Source organism: Mytilus trossulus, chromosome 7 (genome assembly GCF_036588685.1).
Source record: "Mytilus trossulus isolate FHL-02 chromosome 7, PNRI_Mtr1.1.1.hap1, whole genome shotgun sequence".
Lineage (NCBI taxonomy): Eukaryota > Metazoa > Mollusca > Bivalvia > Mytilida > Mytilidae > Mytilus > Mytilus trossulus.
The window spans coordinates 793858-809937 of record NC_086379.1 but is presented as its reverse complement, the minus strand read 5'-3'; the positions used below and the strand labels follow the sequence as shown (position 1 = coordinate 809937).

Below are 16080 nucleotides of genomic sequence, written 5' to 3'. Positions count from 1 at the left end.
GACCTTTTTCAATTTTTATATGTTAAGATATCATAAAAAAAATATATGCTTCAAAAATTGATTAAGAAAGGAAATGATTCGTCTTATAAAAGTTTCGAATTAAGGACAACGTTGTTACGACACCACTTCAAGTGTACATGTTTCTTTATTTTTATCTTTTCCCGTCATATTTATGTTACTTTTGAATAACATTTATGATCAATATCCGAAAGGAACGAACGGATGTACAAAAAACTCAAATAAAATTATCGAACTCCGGTGGAAATTCAAAACAGAACATCTGTAATCAAATGCATGGAGATATCAAAATCTTAAAACATAAAATGTTGGATAACAACTGTCATATTTCTGACTAAGAGTTATTTCGTCTTAAAAGTAACATACTCCTACGCTCTGTTGAGTGCGTTAAATTATTTTATTACTAAATGGTTTTACTCTAAAATGTCTTCATACAATGTGATCTGTATTGCAAATATAATCGTCATTTGGAATTCTTTGTTAATCTAATCAGTCAAATATAACCCCTATCAATATATGTGTAGCCCTACATGTACTTCCAATTGATGACCTTTGGCCTTAGGCTGCCAATTCAACTTGAAACCATCTCATTAGTTTGAATTGAAGTCTATTTTAGAGGTTTAAATGTTTTTTCTGTGGTTAATTATTGCTGTCTCTATGCATAACGGTTCAATTACTCCAAATACATTCAGTTTTTCTTCTTCATATGTATACATGCCAATAGAAGGCGCGAACGATACCGACGAAACATTTACACGAATAAGTTGAAAACTTACTGAAACTTATATGGAGCGAAAGTGCACCCGTCATGTTTTATGAAAGTACACATGTTTTTCAATGTGAAGGCTTAATCTTTATTCTTAATTTCTTTATTGACCTTGCATTCTTACTTGATTGTTTTAATGCTATTAACACTGATTAGTCGTTCAGATACGCATGCGAGTTTAATTTAGTTGTTTATAACTCTTTTTTCTTTTATGATATAGCCACAATTTCTGATTTTGGAAATATCTATGTTTCGTAATTAGTAGGGGTAAATATTTATGTCCGTTCTCCCGTGAGATAATATTTTCGATTGTCAGCTCTAAACAGGCAATGACATGCACTTTCCCCTTTTATTTTCGTCTATCAATGTATTCAAAATAGTGTTTACAATCCAACCAGAACTAAATGTACCTTGTGCCTAAATAAAGGGCGAAGAAACAGAGGGAAATTCAAAGATCGAAAATAAACTGGCAACGCCATGGCTGAAACAAAACGGACAAACAATAGTCTACATAATTATCAATGGTACCAAGCTTATAGTTAAATTCGTTAGGCGCACGTTTTGTCTACATAAACTCATCAGTGACGCTTAGATCGAAATAGGTAAAAAAAAAAAACAAGTACAAAGTTGGAGAGCAGTTATGACTTCAATTAAAAAAAAATTGCGCCAAAAATGGTGAAGGATATCTTTGCCTAAAAAGAAAAATCCTCAGTATTTCGAATAATTCATTTTTTTGCAAACAGTAAATTTATAAAAATGACCATATAATGATATTCATGTCAACACCGAGGTGCTGACCACTAGGCTAGTGATACCCTCGGGGACAAACTTTTTTTTATTTGAGCTTCACTGATGTGTCTTTTCTAGACGAAACGTGCATCCGTCGCATATGCAAAATTTCCATTATTGTATCTTTTGTAAGTTTATTAACAACCATTCGTTCGATGCCACTGTTGGTGCAATTTAATTCCTCGAATGTATCACCAGCCCAGTAGTAAGTACTTAAGTGTTGAAATGAACTATCACTTAATATCATCGAAATAATTATGAATTTTCTGTTGATAAAACTAAAACAAATTCATTCCGACCAAAGTTATAAATTACCTTAGCTGCATTTATCAAAACTTCTAGGAATTTTGGTCCGCAATGCTCTTCAAGTTCATAATTTATTTTTTCAGATAAAAAAAGTAAAAAAAAACAAACAAGTTCAAAGTTGGAGAGCAGTTATGGCCAAAATTCAAAACAGTTGCGCCAAATAAGGTGAAGGATATCTTTGGCTAGAAAGACAAATCTTCAGTATTTTGAATACTTCATTCATTTGCACACAGGAAATTTATAAATATTACCATATAATTGATACATGTATTCATATCAGCATCGAGGTGCTGACTACTAGGCTTGTGATACCATCGAGGAAAAAATGTCCATCAGCAGTTTTTTTCGGTATCAGACTTATAGGTTGATATGCCAGACGCGCTTTTCGTCTACATAAGACTCACCAATGACGCTCAGATAAAAAAAGTAAGAATATCAAACAAGTAAAAAGTTGAAGCGCATTTAAAACAAAAGAAATAACATAGATAACTAATGACTAAGTAGCACGAAACCCACTTAAAAATACAGGTTATATCAGATGCTCCGAAAGGGTAAGCACATCGTGCTCCACCTGTGACACCCTTTTGTTGTTAGTGCAACTGCAACCCGGTAAATGTTCTAATTATGTAGTCACATTCGTGAAAAAGGAACTGGATTTTAGTTACGGCATAAGGAACATATCCGATATTATCTGTGAAACGGATATCATATATCGGTCAACCAACTCGTGATTAATAAAATTTACGTCGGGGTTATGTCAACTTCACCATTTGAAACTCTCGATTTAATAGCTACCGTGTGAGCAGCAAACCGCTATCATGGAAATCATAATAGACAATTCAAAAACAAGACACCCTTGTGGATTTCGAAAAAGAGTAGGATAATGCCGCTACAAGGCAGAACTCGCACCCGCAAAGTGGAAAGGGATAAATATAAGTTACAAAACTTGTTTCCCAATCCACTATAAATAAATATGATTAAACTTATTCAAAGACAGGAATATCGTATCGATTTGACTTTTGTGTACTTCGTATTCGTATTCGCTGGTGGAATGTTGCTACATGAAATAAAAAGTTAACAGTTGCGCGCCTGAAATTATCTCTTTAGTCGTAAAGTCTTGTTTTCAACTGACCCTCATTGTCAATTTCTTAATTTAAGTCAAGATATGAAGCTGACTTAACTTTCGATGTTGTTTGTTATCTTTATTTCTAGTTCAATGGGATAGATGCGAAACCAAATATTAGATCATTTAGTGATTGCTAATTTTCATTTTACTTGGGATAATTGTTTAAATAGCTGTACTTTTTTCACGTTTTTCATTTGAAAATGAAACCTTTTTAAAACATAGTTACAAATAAATGATTTTATAACAATCAACTTTACTCTTTAGTAGTACAACAAAACTAACGTTACGCTTGGTGATATTCTTTGCAAATTAAATTTGTCTTAAAGATAAGCATATTAAGGTGAAAATAGTATCGTATTGCACAATCATTTCCTGCAAAGTGGAAAGGGATTAATATAAGTTGTAAAAATTTGTTTCCCAATCCACTATAAACAAATATGTTTAAACTAAACAATCATTTCAAATGTATTTGATGTCTTTACTTACATCTTTCCCTGTAGTAGATTGTGATATCTGTGATGTAAGCAGTTCCAATTGAGAATTGAAACATCCACCAAGCTGGTCTTGTATTGCCTGTGTGTGAACAATTACCATAGGAAAACACATTTGATACAGGGGGTTTTATAGCATTTTGAGGAATACCACCCTTATACGTAGAACTCTGAGTAGCTGTGCCAAACGGTGTCAGATTATCTGTAAAGTACATATTGAATCAAAATAAAAGCAGACGATAATTCTGTAAATTATACAAATGTTGCCTTCCTTTCTAGATTATTGCTAAACATATGATAACGCAGAAATGTTTTGTTTCTATAATGTACCACTGTAAAAGTCCGGAGGTGTTTTATCAAGTTATGATCATTTTGTTCTTTAGTTGTGTCAATAACACGTGTAACGACATTATAATTGCATTTAACAAAACACATTTTTAAACATTATGCTAATTCACATTGTATTAATTATTATGTAACATTCCAAGCTTTATACGTATTTTTGTAAAATCCTAATAAATTGAGGGAGAGCAAAAATATATCACGAACCTTTTTTCAGGGTGAGATAAGTTTGAATTAGTAATGAACAAACATTATATGATTCAATTCTAATAACTGAGGTGAACATACGTTGGGCTACAACTCTCAATAGTATAGCTGTGTGACTGAATAAAAGTAATAGCATATCAGCTGTAGTTAATTCATACACCCAGCAGGTACCATAACAGTTAATGATTCGCTAAAATGAATGAAAAAAAGCGTTATGAGTTAGGTATAATTTAGTAGGATATATGTTCACCTTGAAGGCATGCATTTTGTTCGACCTGACTTAAATTGTCTCATTGGCAATTATACCACAACTTCTTATTTTACAGCAATCTAGTAATATGCTGTTTTGTGTTTCCTTGTTAATTCACTGACTGAGATTCAAAAAGTAGATTAAATATATAAAGATATATACTTTTTTCACAAAAGACACTTGTAAATGTCTGAAGTCATTTCATATTTATATCCTGGTTATATCATAGCTTAAGTTTCGCTGAGATACAATTTGTGAACTTGATTATTTCATTATGTTGGTAACTACTTATCTTATTTAGAATATCATTTGATTCCCTAATTTTCTATCTGCAATTTAGGAAATATGTTTCATTTCAATATACATTTTGCACCTGTCCTAAGTCAGGAATCTGATGTACAGTAGTCGTCGTCTGTTTATGTAGAATTGTTATCTGGATGGAGAGTTGTCTCAATGGCCCTCATACCACATCTTCCTATATATATTTGTATATGTAAATACTTTTATATAATTCATCGTCGACATTCAATACAATACACGCAAAATATAAATGGATGTTTAGCAGGATAGTTTCAATTCTCTTATAAAAAGATAATAAATATCTTTATTTGTATCTTCTTCTTTTATCAGTTCTGTAAATACTTCTACAGATTCCAACTGCAATGTATTGCAACTAGATTATTTTAAATGCTAAAAATTTTGAAGTGCACGTGTGGTCTGAACATGTGTCTATTGTTTGAAATATGAGTAAAATGCAAAGTAGAACAATTATATAGTGAGATTCTATCCTAAATTTCAAATGGAATATACTCAATGCGATAACTAAACCGTCATGTATTGTTAACGATATTCGAAACATAAATAATTCTTTATTGTATTGATGTCTGATGCACAAATATCACAAGGCGTCTTTTATGTGTGCCTATCCAAATGATTTTCGTTCAAAATAAAAAAAACATGAAGTCAGAAACTAAATTATAATTTGATACTTATATATATGACCTGGATCATGTGTGAGAATATAGAGTATTCGGTAAATAGAAAGTTGTTGAACAATGACATTACAAAGACATAGCACAACGTACTGAGCACGTGTAACGTTTGAAATATATAAACATTTTAAAATCTCTATTTGACATAAAATTCCTAAGAATGAACATCGACGAAAACAGAGAACACATAAACCGGGGTACGGAAAAAACAATCTCACGTTTAAAAATGTAATATATGAGACTATAATTAAATTATTTGTTTTATATGTCTATTACTTATATTTTGTTGGTCAAATCAGAAAAGTTTGGTAAGTATTAAAACTTGCTATTTTGAACTAATCATTATACAGATATATTTATTATCGTTATTATCATTGCTTTATACCCGAGACAGCCTCATTATGTAAAGTAACAAGATAAACAGGTGGAAATTGTTTCTCAAACTAGTGTGTTTCCAGTATGTCAGCCTTAACTGCCGACCTGCAAGTTTTGCAGCAGAAGCGGAATTTCAATATTCTTAAAGGAGTTCATATAACTGTAGTAATTATTTTATTTAAATACGAAATATTGCATCCTGTAAACAACTTCAAAATAATTTTTAAAAACCAGAAATGCTCATTTTGAATTTGCGTTTTAGAGCAAACTGCAGACATAATTTGCTATTGCTAAAGCCTCTGTGTGTATATCTGGAATACTTTTGTGCATGTGTGCTTTTCATCACTCTTTCAAAAATTGAATAAGGAAAGCATATTTTAACAAATTTACTACATGAAATTCCGTAAAATAAATTAAAAAAATTTACCTTGTATATTATGTATATGGACAACTATCATCTTTAATACAAGTTAAACATGAAGTTAGACATTCATGATGTCTAAAGATATAACATTAATTTCAAAATCCGGTTAATGGTTAACCGCATGTTTTACATTAAGATTTGCCCTTTATAAGTACCTTTTTAAATGACTATTTAGTAAACAAAGCACTTTTTAACTGATGTTTATCTTGTGTTATTATTACTTTCACCGTTTTCAATTGAAAAGTTTCACACAATTTATGTCAGTTTTTTTCATAGCTGACTACATATACTGTTCCGTTTTTTTCTCAATGTTGAATAAAAATGTTAAAATCAACTTCATTTTAATGTTGATGGATAGTTGTCGTATTTGCGATTATAACACATGTCTATGCTTGTATAAAGATATCGTAAACCACAAATGAGTGATAATGACGTAAGTGTGTTACAAGAGAATTCAAAAAATATCTGTTACCTCACAATATGAGAAACTGTACATTTAGAAATTTTAATTTCAAAAGGAAATTTATAATAGAAATAGAAATCATTTATAATTTAAAAGATAAGATTTGTAAGTTTGATTGAACCTGTATTCCTAATCAAATGGGATGAATAAGTGACTAATCCAATTTTGAATTTATTTGTTTTATTTATTGAACACATGTTCCACATACATGATAGAAGCCACAAACCACAACATACGTGTACATTGAAACTTGCAACAATTAAAACAAAACAAATGAAATAACGGGATGATCTCATATGCTCAGTAAAGGTAATAAGCAGATTCTGCTCCATCTGTGACAGGCATCACGTTGCTCATGTCAGTGCAAAAGTATATATTTAATTGACATAAAGTAAAAACAAATTATGGTGGGTAAACATGAAAACAAGATAGTGTTTACATAATGACAAAATCATTTCAAAACGCTGTAAGCCCCCAAACTTAAGGAAATGTTATTACAATTTTTTCTATGCAAACTGTAATAGAATATTATTCCTTTTGAAGTAGAGCTTGACTTACATCTATTGTGTTAAATATCAACAAAAGAAGCAAGATAATCTTTGTATTAAAGTATTAAACATACAATAAATAGGAAATGATTATTCTACTATTGAATTTAATTGCTAAATTGATATGACTTTACAACAATAGTTCTTGTTACATACATAAAGGTAGGAATAGATAAAAGTAAGTTTGAAGATCTTTTTATGAATGACCTTACCTTGCATGCTGTTCATAGTCTAATAAGCCGAAAGGTGTTTAATGATTTTGTTATTACCGAAAATAGCCGTTTTCTTTTCGTTTTTATGTCATGAATATGTTGATATAATTTGTCGGTTTGTTTTAGATATATGAGTTTGGCTGTCTCTTTGATATCTTTCGTCCCTCTTTTGAAACGTTACAATTATTATTGTCATTTTGTTTATTTACTTTGGTAATATCTTCTGACATCAGACTCGGACTTTTCTTGATTTGAATTTTAGATGTGCGTATTGTTATGCATTTACTTTTCAACATTGGCTAGATGAATAGGGGAGGGTTGAGTTATCATAAACGTGTTTAACCCCGCCGCATTTTTGCGCCTGTCCCAAGTCAGGAGCCTCTGGTCTTTGTTAGTCTTGCATTTTTAGTATGACGTTCATTATCACTGAACTAGAATAATTATATTTGTTTAGGGGCCAGCTGAAGGACGCATCCGGGTGCGGGAATTTCTCGTTACAATGAAGACCTGTTGTTGACCACCGGTTGGTTTTTTTCTATGGTCGGGTTGTTGTCTCTTAGACACATTCCCCATTTCCATTCTCAATTTTATACATTGTCATGATGATTATCACGACATCTTTTTGTGTATGTGATGTTTCATTATTAGACTTAGCTGTTAATTTCTGTGTCATGTTGGTCTCTAGTGGAGAGTTGTCTCATTGGCAATCATACCACATCTTCTTTTTTATATTAAAATCTAGTTTTTACTCACATGTATTGAACACCTAGACGAATGAACATATGAAGCAGGCACACAATCATGTTAATGAATAATACTTTTCCTGAGAGATCAAGTATCTTTTTCGGTAAATATCTACTAGATTATTTTTATGAGGAAGTTTACATATACATTTACCTTTATTTCAAATCACTAAATAAATAAATAAAGCTAAAAGTAGTATACAGTTGTACGCAAGTCATAAATCGGTTAAGAAGAAAAAAATCCGAGTTACATACTAAATCCGAGGGAAATACACTAGTACTATATGAATGAATGAATGAATGAATGAATAGTTTTTGAGTGCAATCTGAATATAATGTACATTGAGTATTGACAAAATGATTCAGCCAGCCAAATAGGCTTTTGATGCACTATAAGGGAAAAACAGCGGAAAAATCGAAACACTGAACAGCAACAAAAAACAAACACCAACATACATCGAAACGGTTTATTTTATCAAAAATGCCATATTCCTCAATTTGAACATAAAAATACTACGTGACAGTGAATAGTACGTACAAACGAATGGAAAGCCAACACAGAAAAAAACACTTTTAAATAATATAAAAGTAATAACAGCATGTTAATCACGGTATAACAACTAACATCTGACATGAATTATTGACTGCATAGGACAACACAAATTAAGCGTCACATTTTTAATGAATCAACACAAAAATTACTGTATTTTTAAAACGTATTTATTATCAAGGTAATCTTAAAATTCATACAAGTATATGAAACGAGATCCAAACTTCGGTTATTTTCACATTACAAGTCTATATAATCATTATAATTATGATAAAAAGACTGATTTATTTATTTAGACTAACACAATATTTTAGCGATTGATAATAGAAATCAACTCGACGATACTGACAAATGAGACATATGTACCGAAAATACAGAGTTGAAACCAGAAACATAAGGCATAACATTATATATATATATCAAACCGGACTTTTAGCAATATATAATTGTAATAACATACGATTCATCATAACTTAAATGTTGGGTATTATAATACCAAGAAACGTCGTGACGCAATGTACATTCCCACTAGACAAAAAAGTTATCAAATTGCATTGTATCATATATCAAGGTTATTCGTCGTTCAGTGTATGGTTGGGGGTTTAATGTTCTTTTTGTTATGCTTTTTTGATTCAGTTCAATATATATTCTATCGTATATCTTTCTGTATTCTGATGTTACACACTTATTTCAGGTTAGGATAACGGTTGTCGCCTGTTAAAACACTTAAACCCGCTACATTTGTTTTGCACCTGTTTTAAATCAAAACATGTTGCTTGGTGGTTGTCGTTTGTTGATGAGGCTCATATGTGTTTCTAGTTTTACGTTTTTTATATCGATTAGACTGTTGGTGTAGCTGCTTTAATTACACCAGTCATTTCTAGGGTCTCTATACCTTGATGTTTGGTGTGAGCAAAGTATACGTACATTGACCTAAAATGATTCACTTTTGCATATAGTGACCTAGATTGAGCATTATCACATTGGCCCTCACACCACATCTTCTTCTATATATATATCCAGGAATATGTCACTGTTGATGTTTGCCAGACAGGCGACGTAGATAGTTAACCATATTCTAAGGTATGGTAAAAATGTTCTTAGTTAAAAGTAAAAACACAAAAATACTGAACTCCGAGGAAAATGACATATAGACACATCGTATAAATCAACCTATTCGAGATGGTGTTAATAAAATTTAAGAAATTTCATTTTTTTATCGTAGCTCCTCATAACTCTGTTGAAGCAGTTTCTGAACAATGAGCACACTCCGTATATGGAGTACGTGTAGTGTGAACATGAACGTATCAATAAATGCAAAGGGTATTTTTCTGTTGCGAAATCGAAATTGATAATCAGGAAATTTAAGGGAATTTTTGAGGAAAAGACCAAGGTGACATTTTATATTTTAGATCATTTTTAACGAAGTATCAATTTGAAAGTGAATATCTTTTAATATCGTCCGTGTTATATAAGCCCATCGTTGTTCAATATATGCAATTGCGTTTTATACTGTAAATTAAAAAAAAGTCATTTTAGCTACTAACGACTGTGTAATATAAGCCCACTGTGAATAATCAAGAAATTGATTTGCTCCTAACCACAGGAGGAATTTACGGAAAGAAGAAGAAGGTATGAAGCATGTTTAAATATATGCAAGAAATGATTAAATATCAAAATAACTGCAGATGTCGTTAGTGTTTAACGAATTTCTGTGGTTTGACCAGTTGTCATGTTATGTTTGACTTATGATTTTGATTATATATTTGCCTGTCTTTCGCCTGTCTTTAAAATAGGTTAACATTACCCAGGGGCGTCTTAACCTCATTTTAGCGGTCTCAGATAGGTTTTCGCTATATATTTTGAATATCTTACTTGCACTTTGGGTGCTCCGAAAACATGGAAGACAGGAAATGTACCCCCATTCCTTTAAGTGACGTTTGTATTTACCTATTAACTAAAGGTCTGCATAGTATTAGTCAGATTGAGAGATCAAGGGGCTCTCGTCTTTGCCCTGTGCCCTTTGTCCTTACATTTTGAAATGTTTTAGCTGAAAAGTGACAATTTAAGCCCTCTTAGATATCGAATATGACATTATCCTTGAAAATCCTTCTTATGCAATCTTTATAGATACAGAGTCTTTGATTTAGTTAAATTTTATGGACATTGAAAGACCAGGGGGTATCACCCTCATTTAAGCGGTCTCAGATAGGTTTTCGCTGTATATTTTCGTTTTTGAGCTTTCCATAAATATTTCTATTTATATTCCTAAATGTTTCTAGAGTAATCGGGTTTTCCTTTAACTTTTAGAAATATCATGTATAAAAGTACGTCTTTGAATTTTTTTTATTGACAAAAATCTATATTACATAAAGACAAATATGCATGTCAGAAAAAGGTTTATATGAGAGATCAACGCCAATTTACGACACCTTGAAGAGGTCATGAAACGATTTCATACCTATCTTAACAGTCCTCTTTACTATGAAAATTATGCTTTTAATGTTATTAAGTTTTGTTTTTTTGTGATATTCAATTAAATTTTGAATATCCAACCGACTACTATCAACCGGTAAGGATATTAAATAGCGAATATAGAATAACAAACTGGCTGGTAACTTACATACATAATAAAATGTTGAATTCAGACACTTACAAACACACTCCTACACTAACATACACATAAAATTATATGAATGAATAAATAAATAATTTTTTAAAGTGCGACCTGAATTGCCATTATATAATACATCTGATATGAACATTGTTATTTTTAGCCAGCCTTATAGGCTAACGAAGCACTGTCATTTTAAAACATTAGTATACATGTATAGCTACATTTGATTTGATATAAAATATTAAGTTTGACAGTTTTTACGTCGTGTAGTTTTGTTCAAGTAAAAATATTTATATAACATCTTGTCTTATCCTTAAACAGTCTATGATAAAGTTTGCCACCGTTTTCGGGTTGCTGGTGAACAGTTATTTTAGTGTTTCTTCTGGGGAGTCAAAGTAAACTGAGGTGAGTTCTCGTCTGAGTTCGTTCCTTCTAACAGAGTAACGGTTACAAAAAAAACATGGATTTCATCTTCAGTCACATTGGAGTTATACATATTATTTATCAAATGTCTGAAAAAAGTCAACAATAACTTTTACGAAACGATGGATTATGTAACAATGATACATTACACTACAAAGTATTATATGTAATAAGCAAGTCTTAACGGATACAATTGCACAAAAAGGTTGTGGGTTTTTTTTGTGTTGTTGTATTCTCTCAGACTTTCTTCATATGTCTATCAAAACACCAATGATTATCTAATTGATACAATCCCACAAATCACATCGTGTAGATCAAGCTCCTATAGTTAACTGTACTTAATATCCAATATTTTCCCCTGTTAGATGACGTATTATATGTTTATTTCTCAGTGATTATCGTATGCTGTGCTTATCTGGTCATATTCATTTGCTGCCGTTTCCATTCTGAGATCCTGATAAGTAGATATATTTTCCATTCTAACATCATCATTGTGTTGTGTATCTTGACTACAAAATAAAGCCCGATCAAAAGTATTTATAAATTCTTCATAGTGTTTAAAATATTGAATAATATTTATAATCTAGTACGCAAGACGCGCGTTTCGTCTTCATAATAGATATAGGAAGATGTGATATGAGTGCCAATAAGATAATGGACCAAATCACTAGTTTCCTTAAAAATCGGGACCCGAATTTTTTTAAGTGTAATATCACCCCATTCTTGCAATTTGAGACAATTTGAGGCATTAAAAATGGAGAAATAAATTTGGAAGGGGTATACAAATTTATTGCAAGTAACCCACTGTCAACACTAGGGACTATATTTATGAACAACGAAAATCCAGGGATGACACTTGTTGTCTCAGACAAACATACTCATTGACGAAATAAACTGTTTTTATTTTCTGATTAATTTGTTAAGAGTTTTTTCCGAATTTACTCTAGAATTTGAGTATTACCACGGGGAACACCAATCACATTACAAAACAAAGTTAAACATCAAATATCTGCTGAATATTTAACACTGACAACAGTTTTTTGTCTTAGAGTTTCAAAAATGCATCTAACTATCACAAAATTGAACAGTTGGAAGCATCTGACACAACACAAAATTAGATCATGCTGAAGTGAAGAATACCGTTTTCACTTGAACTATATCATTCAAGTTTCAATTATTTTATCATTTAGAGAAAGATCCAAATCATTTAAATAATATTAAACATACCTCTGTGTTTTCTTTAAAGTGTTATCTTTGCCTATAATGTAGTTAAAAAAACAACCTATATGTATGTATCTATCATGTGTATAGTATATATTACAGTATCAAATGGTATTAACATTTAACATTCAATATAAAATTCTTAGAAGCGAAGATTAAAAGAGTGCTTTACAGTCAATCTTAATTATAAAACAAATAAGATGTGGTATGTTTGCCAATGAGATAACTCTTCAGAAGAGACCAAAATGACTTATTTTTTCCGTAAATATTCTAACACCAATCCGAATGGATACATATTTTTAAGGGAAATCAATCAAAATGTCATTCTCCCAAAGAATGAGAACTTGTGGATTACAGTAGAGTCGGAAATTAATAATTTATTGATTTCTCGATGATAATATGTATAACATATCAAAATAGATGACAATGATAATTGGTTCTTGATATACAGTAAGTGATATTTACAGCTAAATATAAAAAACCAGAGATGCCAGGCTTACAATTTGGTAAGTTAAATGCTTGCAATTATCTACATATACCATATCGGTGACACTTTAATCAAAACTTGAAAGCCATTCAATTACGAAGACTCCTTGTTTTCTATACGGTATGGGTTTTGTACATTGGTAAAAGTTGGAGCATCGACATTGGTTATCATATTATAAAATTAAAATGGAAATTGGGAATGTGTCAAAGAGACAACACCCCGATCATAGAAAAAAAACAACAGCAGAAGGTCACCAGCAGGTCTTCAATCTAGCGAAAAAATTCCCGCACCTGGAGGCGTCCTTCAGCTGGCACCTAAACAAATATAAACTAGTTCAGTGATTGATAATGAACGCAATAATAATTTCCAAATTGTACACAAGAGACTAAAATTTGAATAATACAAGACTAACAAAGGTCAGAGGCTCCTGACATGGGAGTTAAACATATTTATATGATCTCGACCCTCCCCCTATACCTTTAGCCAATGTAGAAAAATTAAACGCATAACAATACTTATTGATTCAAAAGAGGGACAAAAGATACCAAAGGGACAGTCAAACTCGTAAATCTAAAACAAACTGACAACGCCATGGCTAAAAATGAAAACGACAAACAAAAAAACAATAGTACACATGACACAACATAAAAAACTAAAGAATAAACAACAAGAACCCCACCAAAAACCAGGGGTGATCTCAGGTGCTCCGGAAGGGTAAGCAGATCCTGTCTCCACATGCGGCATCCGTCGTGTTGCTTATGTGATTACAAATCTGGTAAATAGTCTAATTCGGTAGGTCAAATTCATGAAAGGGAAGGGGATTGTAGTTACGACGTTAGGAACATATCCGACCTCATTTGTGAAACGGTTATTCCATAACGGTCAACCAACTCAAATTATTATCTTCTAAATCTAAAATTGGCAAAGATATTATCCACTCGCGAAAGGTACATAATATATACTAGTATCAAAGTTATCCGGCATCATCTCTTACTTTGTTTTTGCGGTAACTTCCGTTTTCTCTTAATAACAAAACACACAACAACTGTCATTAGAATGCCTAGAAGAACACCTCCCATGAAAATTCCAATAAAAATTCCAATCCGAGTAGTGACTTCGTTATCATTGGTTTCTGCTGTGTTAATAGAAACTGAAATAAAAAGGACAAAAACATACAGAGATCGTATAATATATGCTAAAAAAAATAGATATGTTTTACAGCAAACGAAATATTACACAGTTGTAAAGATTTTAAAAAGCTTGATCATTGCTTTATTTGTATGCATTTTACTGTGCATCGAATGTAAGAAAAAAAAGGATAATTAAGTATAATAAGCCACATAAACTCGTTTTTTTTTCTGTTTTCGTGTACCAGCTACGGGTTGTGCAAGTTTATCAGATTTTGTAAAGATTATGCATGGAAAATCAAATTGTGTGTGCTAATGAAATTTCACCAAAGAATATAAAGGTAAAAAAAAGATAGCTGGGTCAATATGCATTAAGATAAGAAGAAAAATGAGGTCAGCGAACTCGTTTCTTCTGCACAATAAGATAGGTAAATTCACAACCCATTACATTTCAAACGTTACTTTATCTGAGTTATTTAAATTTCCTCTTATTTCTGATTAGTTTTCTCTTATATCTGAATTATCTCGTCTTTTATCTGAGATACCTCCCATTATATTTCAAAGTTGACTAAAAGTGAATTAAACAACATATTCTGTGTTTTTGGTTTTGTTTTGTTGGGTTTTTCAATGCAGCCGTAAAAATGATCAATCGCACGATTTCCACACGAAAAATCTCATACATGAATATCATAACACTCGAAGTTTGTATATTTCGTTAAAGATCTAGACCGATTTTTCAAAATCCAAGATGGAAGAAGACATCCCTGTCACCTTAACACTGAAGAGTGCTAAATTCCGACACATTGAAAATATTTTCTCTGATTGATGTACTGTAGTAACTCCCTTAACAACAAACGTTGATTTTCCCGTTTTCTGCTAGAGGCGTTTATTTACGTACCGCTCACATTAATATAAACTGACCGACTTTAGAAACGCAACACTAGATTTGTTTGTGTTAATTTTGAATTAATGCGTCAACGTCAAAAGCAATGACTGTCTGTTACAAGCACCAAAATGATTGTCAGAAAGGTCTACAAATTCTGTTTGACATGTTTTGGGTTCTGTTTAACACCTTCTGATTTTGCATTTGTTCAACCCATTAATTGATTTTTGCAATAATTTGGTTGGAACTTGAGGGTTTTAAAGGTATTCCTCCAGTCGATTCTTTGGCAATTCAGTTGATTGGAAACATTTACGGCATGAATCTGTACTCTATGGCACTCGGCAATTGTGTAAGCAGTTGACGTTGCGGCCGAAAACATGTCTGGCAAATGACGTTGCATAATCAAATTTTGTTGACGTTTCATTGTCGCTACACATTGATCTGTTCATTGATGGACAGCAACAACTCCTGTCTACTTGTATCGTTGTCGGACGGCCAGTAAGACGAGATTCTGAAGTCAATACAGTAAGCTTGCAGTTTATGTTTTCATGTTTGCAGTATTTTTGAGGGCTTATTCAGTGTTTATTTCTCAGTCTTGGCAAAATGGAGATGCAACATTTTTGAACTGATTTAAGTGAGGCAAAGGATGAACTGTTTCACAAAGCAAAAATAACACTGAAACAATCTTTCATGGGTCCAAAATTTCGCTTCAAGGAACTA

At 31.8% G+C, this 16080-nt stretch overlaps 1 protein-coding gene across 5 annotated transcripts in view; it reads right to left on the bottom strand.

Annotated features, from left to right (window-relative positions):
- The window catches only part of LOC134724462 (uncharacterized), a 38815-nt gene that overhangs the window by 10417 nt on the left and 12318 nt on the right, over nt 1-16080 (bottom strand). Inside the window, exons 1-3 of one of the 5 annotated variants that reach the window (XM_063587488.1) lie at nt 7310-7376; nt 4127-4235; nt 3492-3698 (exon numbers count right to left, since the gene is read on the bottom strand). In XM_063587488.1, coding sequence (XP_063443558.1) covers nt 3492-3698; nt 4127-4181 — 262 coding nt within the window. In that variant the 5' untranslated portion in view covers nt 4182-4235; nt 7310-7376. Of the gene's footprint in view, nt 1-3491; nt 3699-4126; nt 4236-6089; nt 6172-7309; nt 7377-10837; nt 12152-12869; nt 12901-14344; nt 14501-16080 lie in introns of those variants that run through there. The other 4 variants (XM_063587487.1, XM_063587489.1, XM_063587485.1 and 1 more) reach the window with 4 other exon arrangements.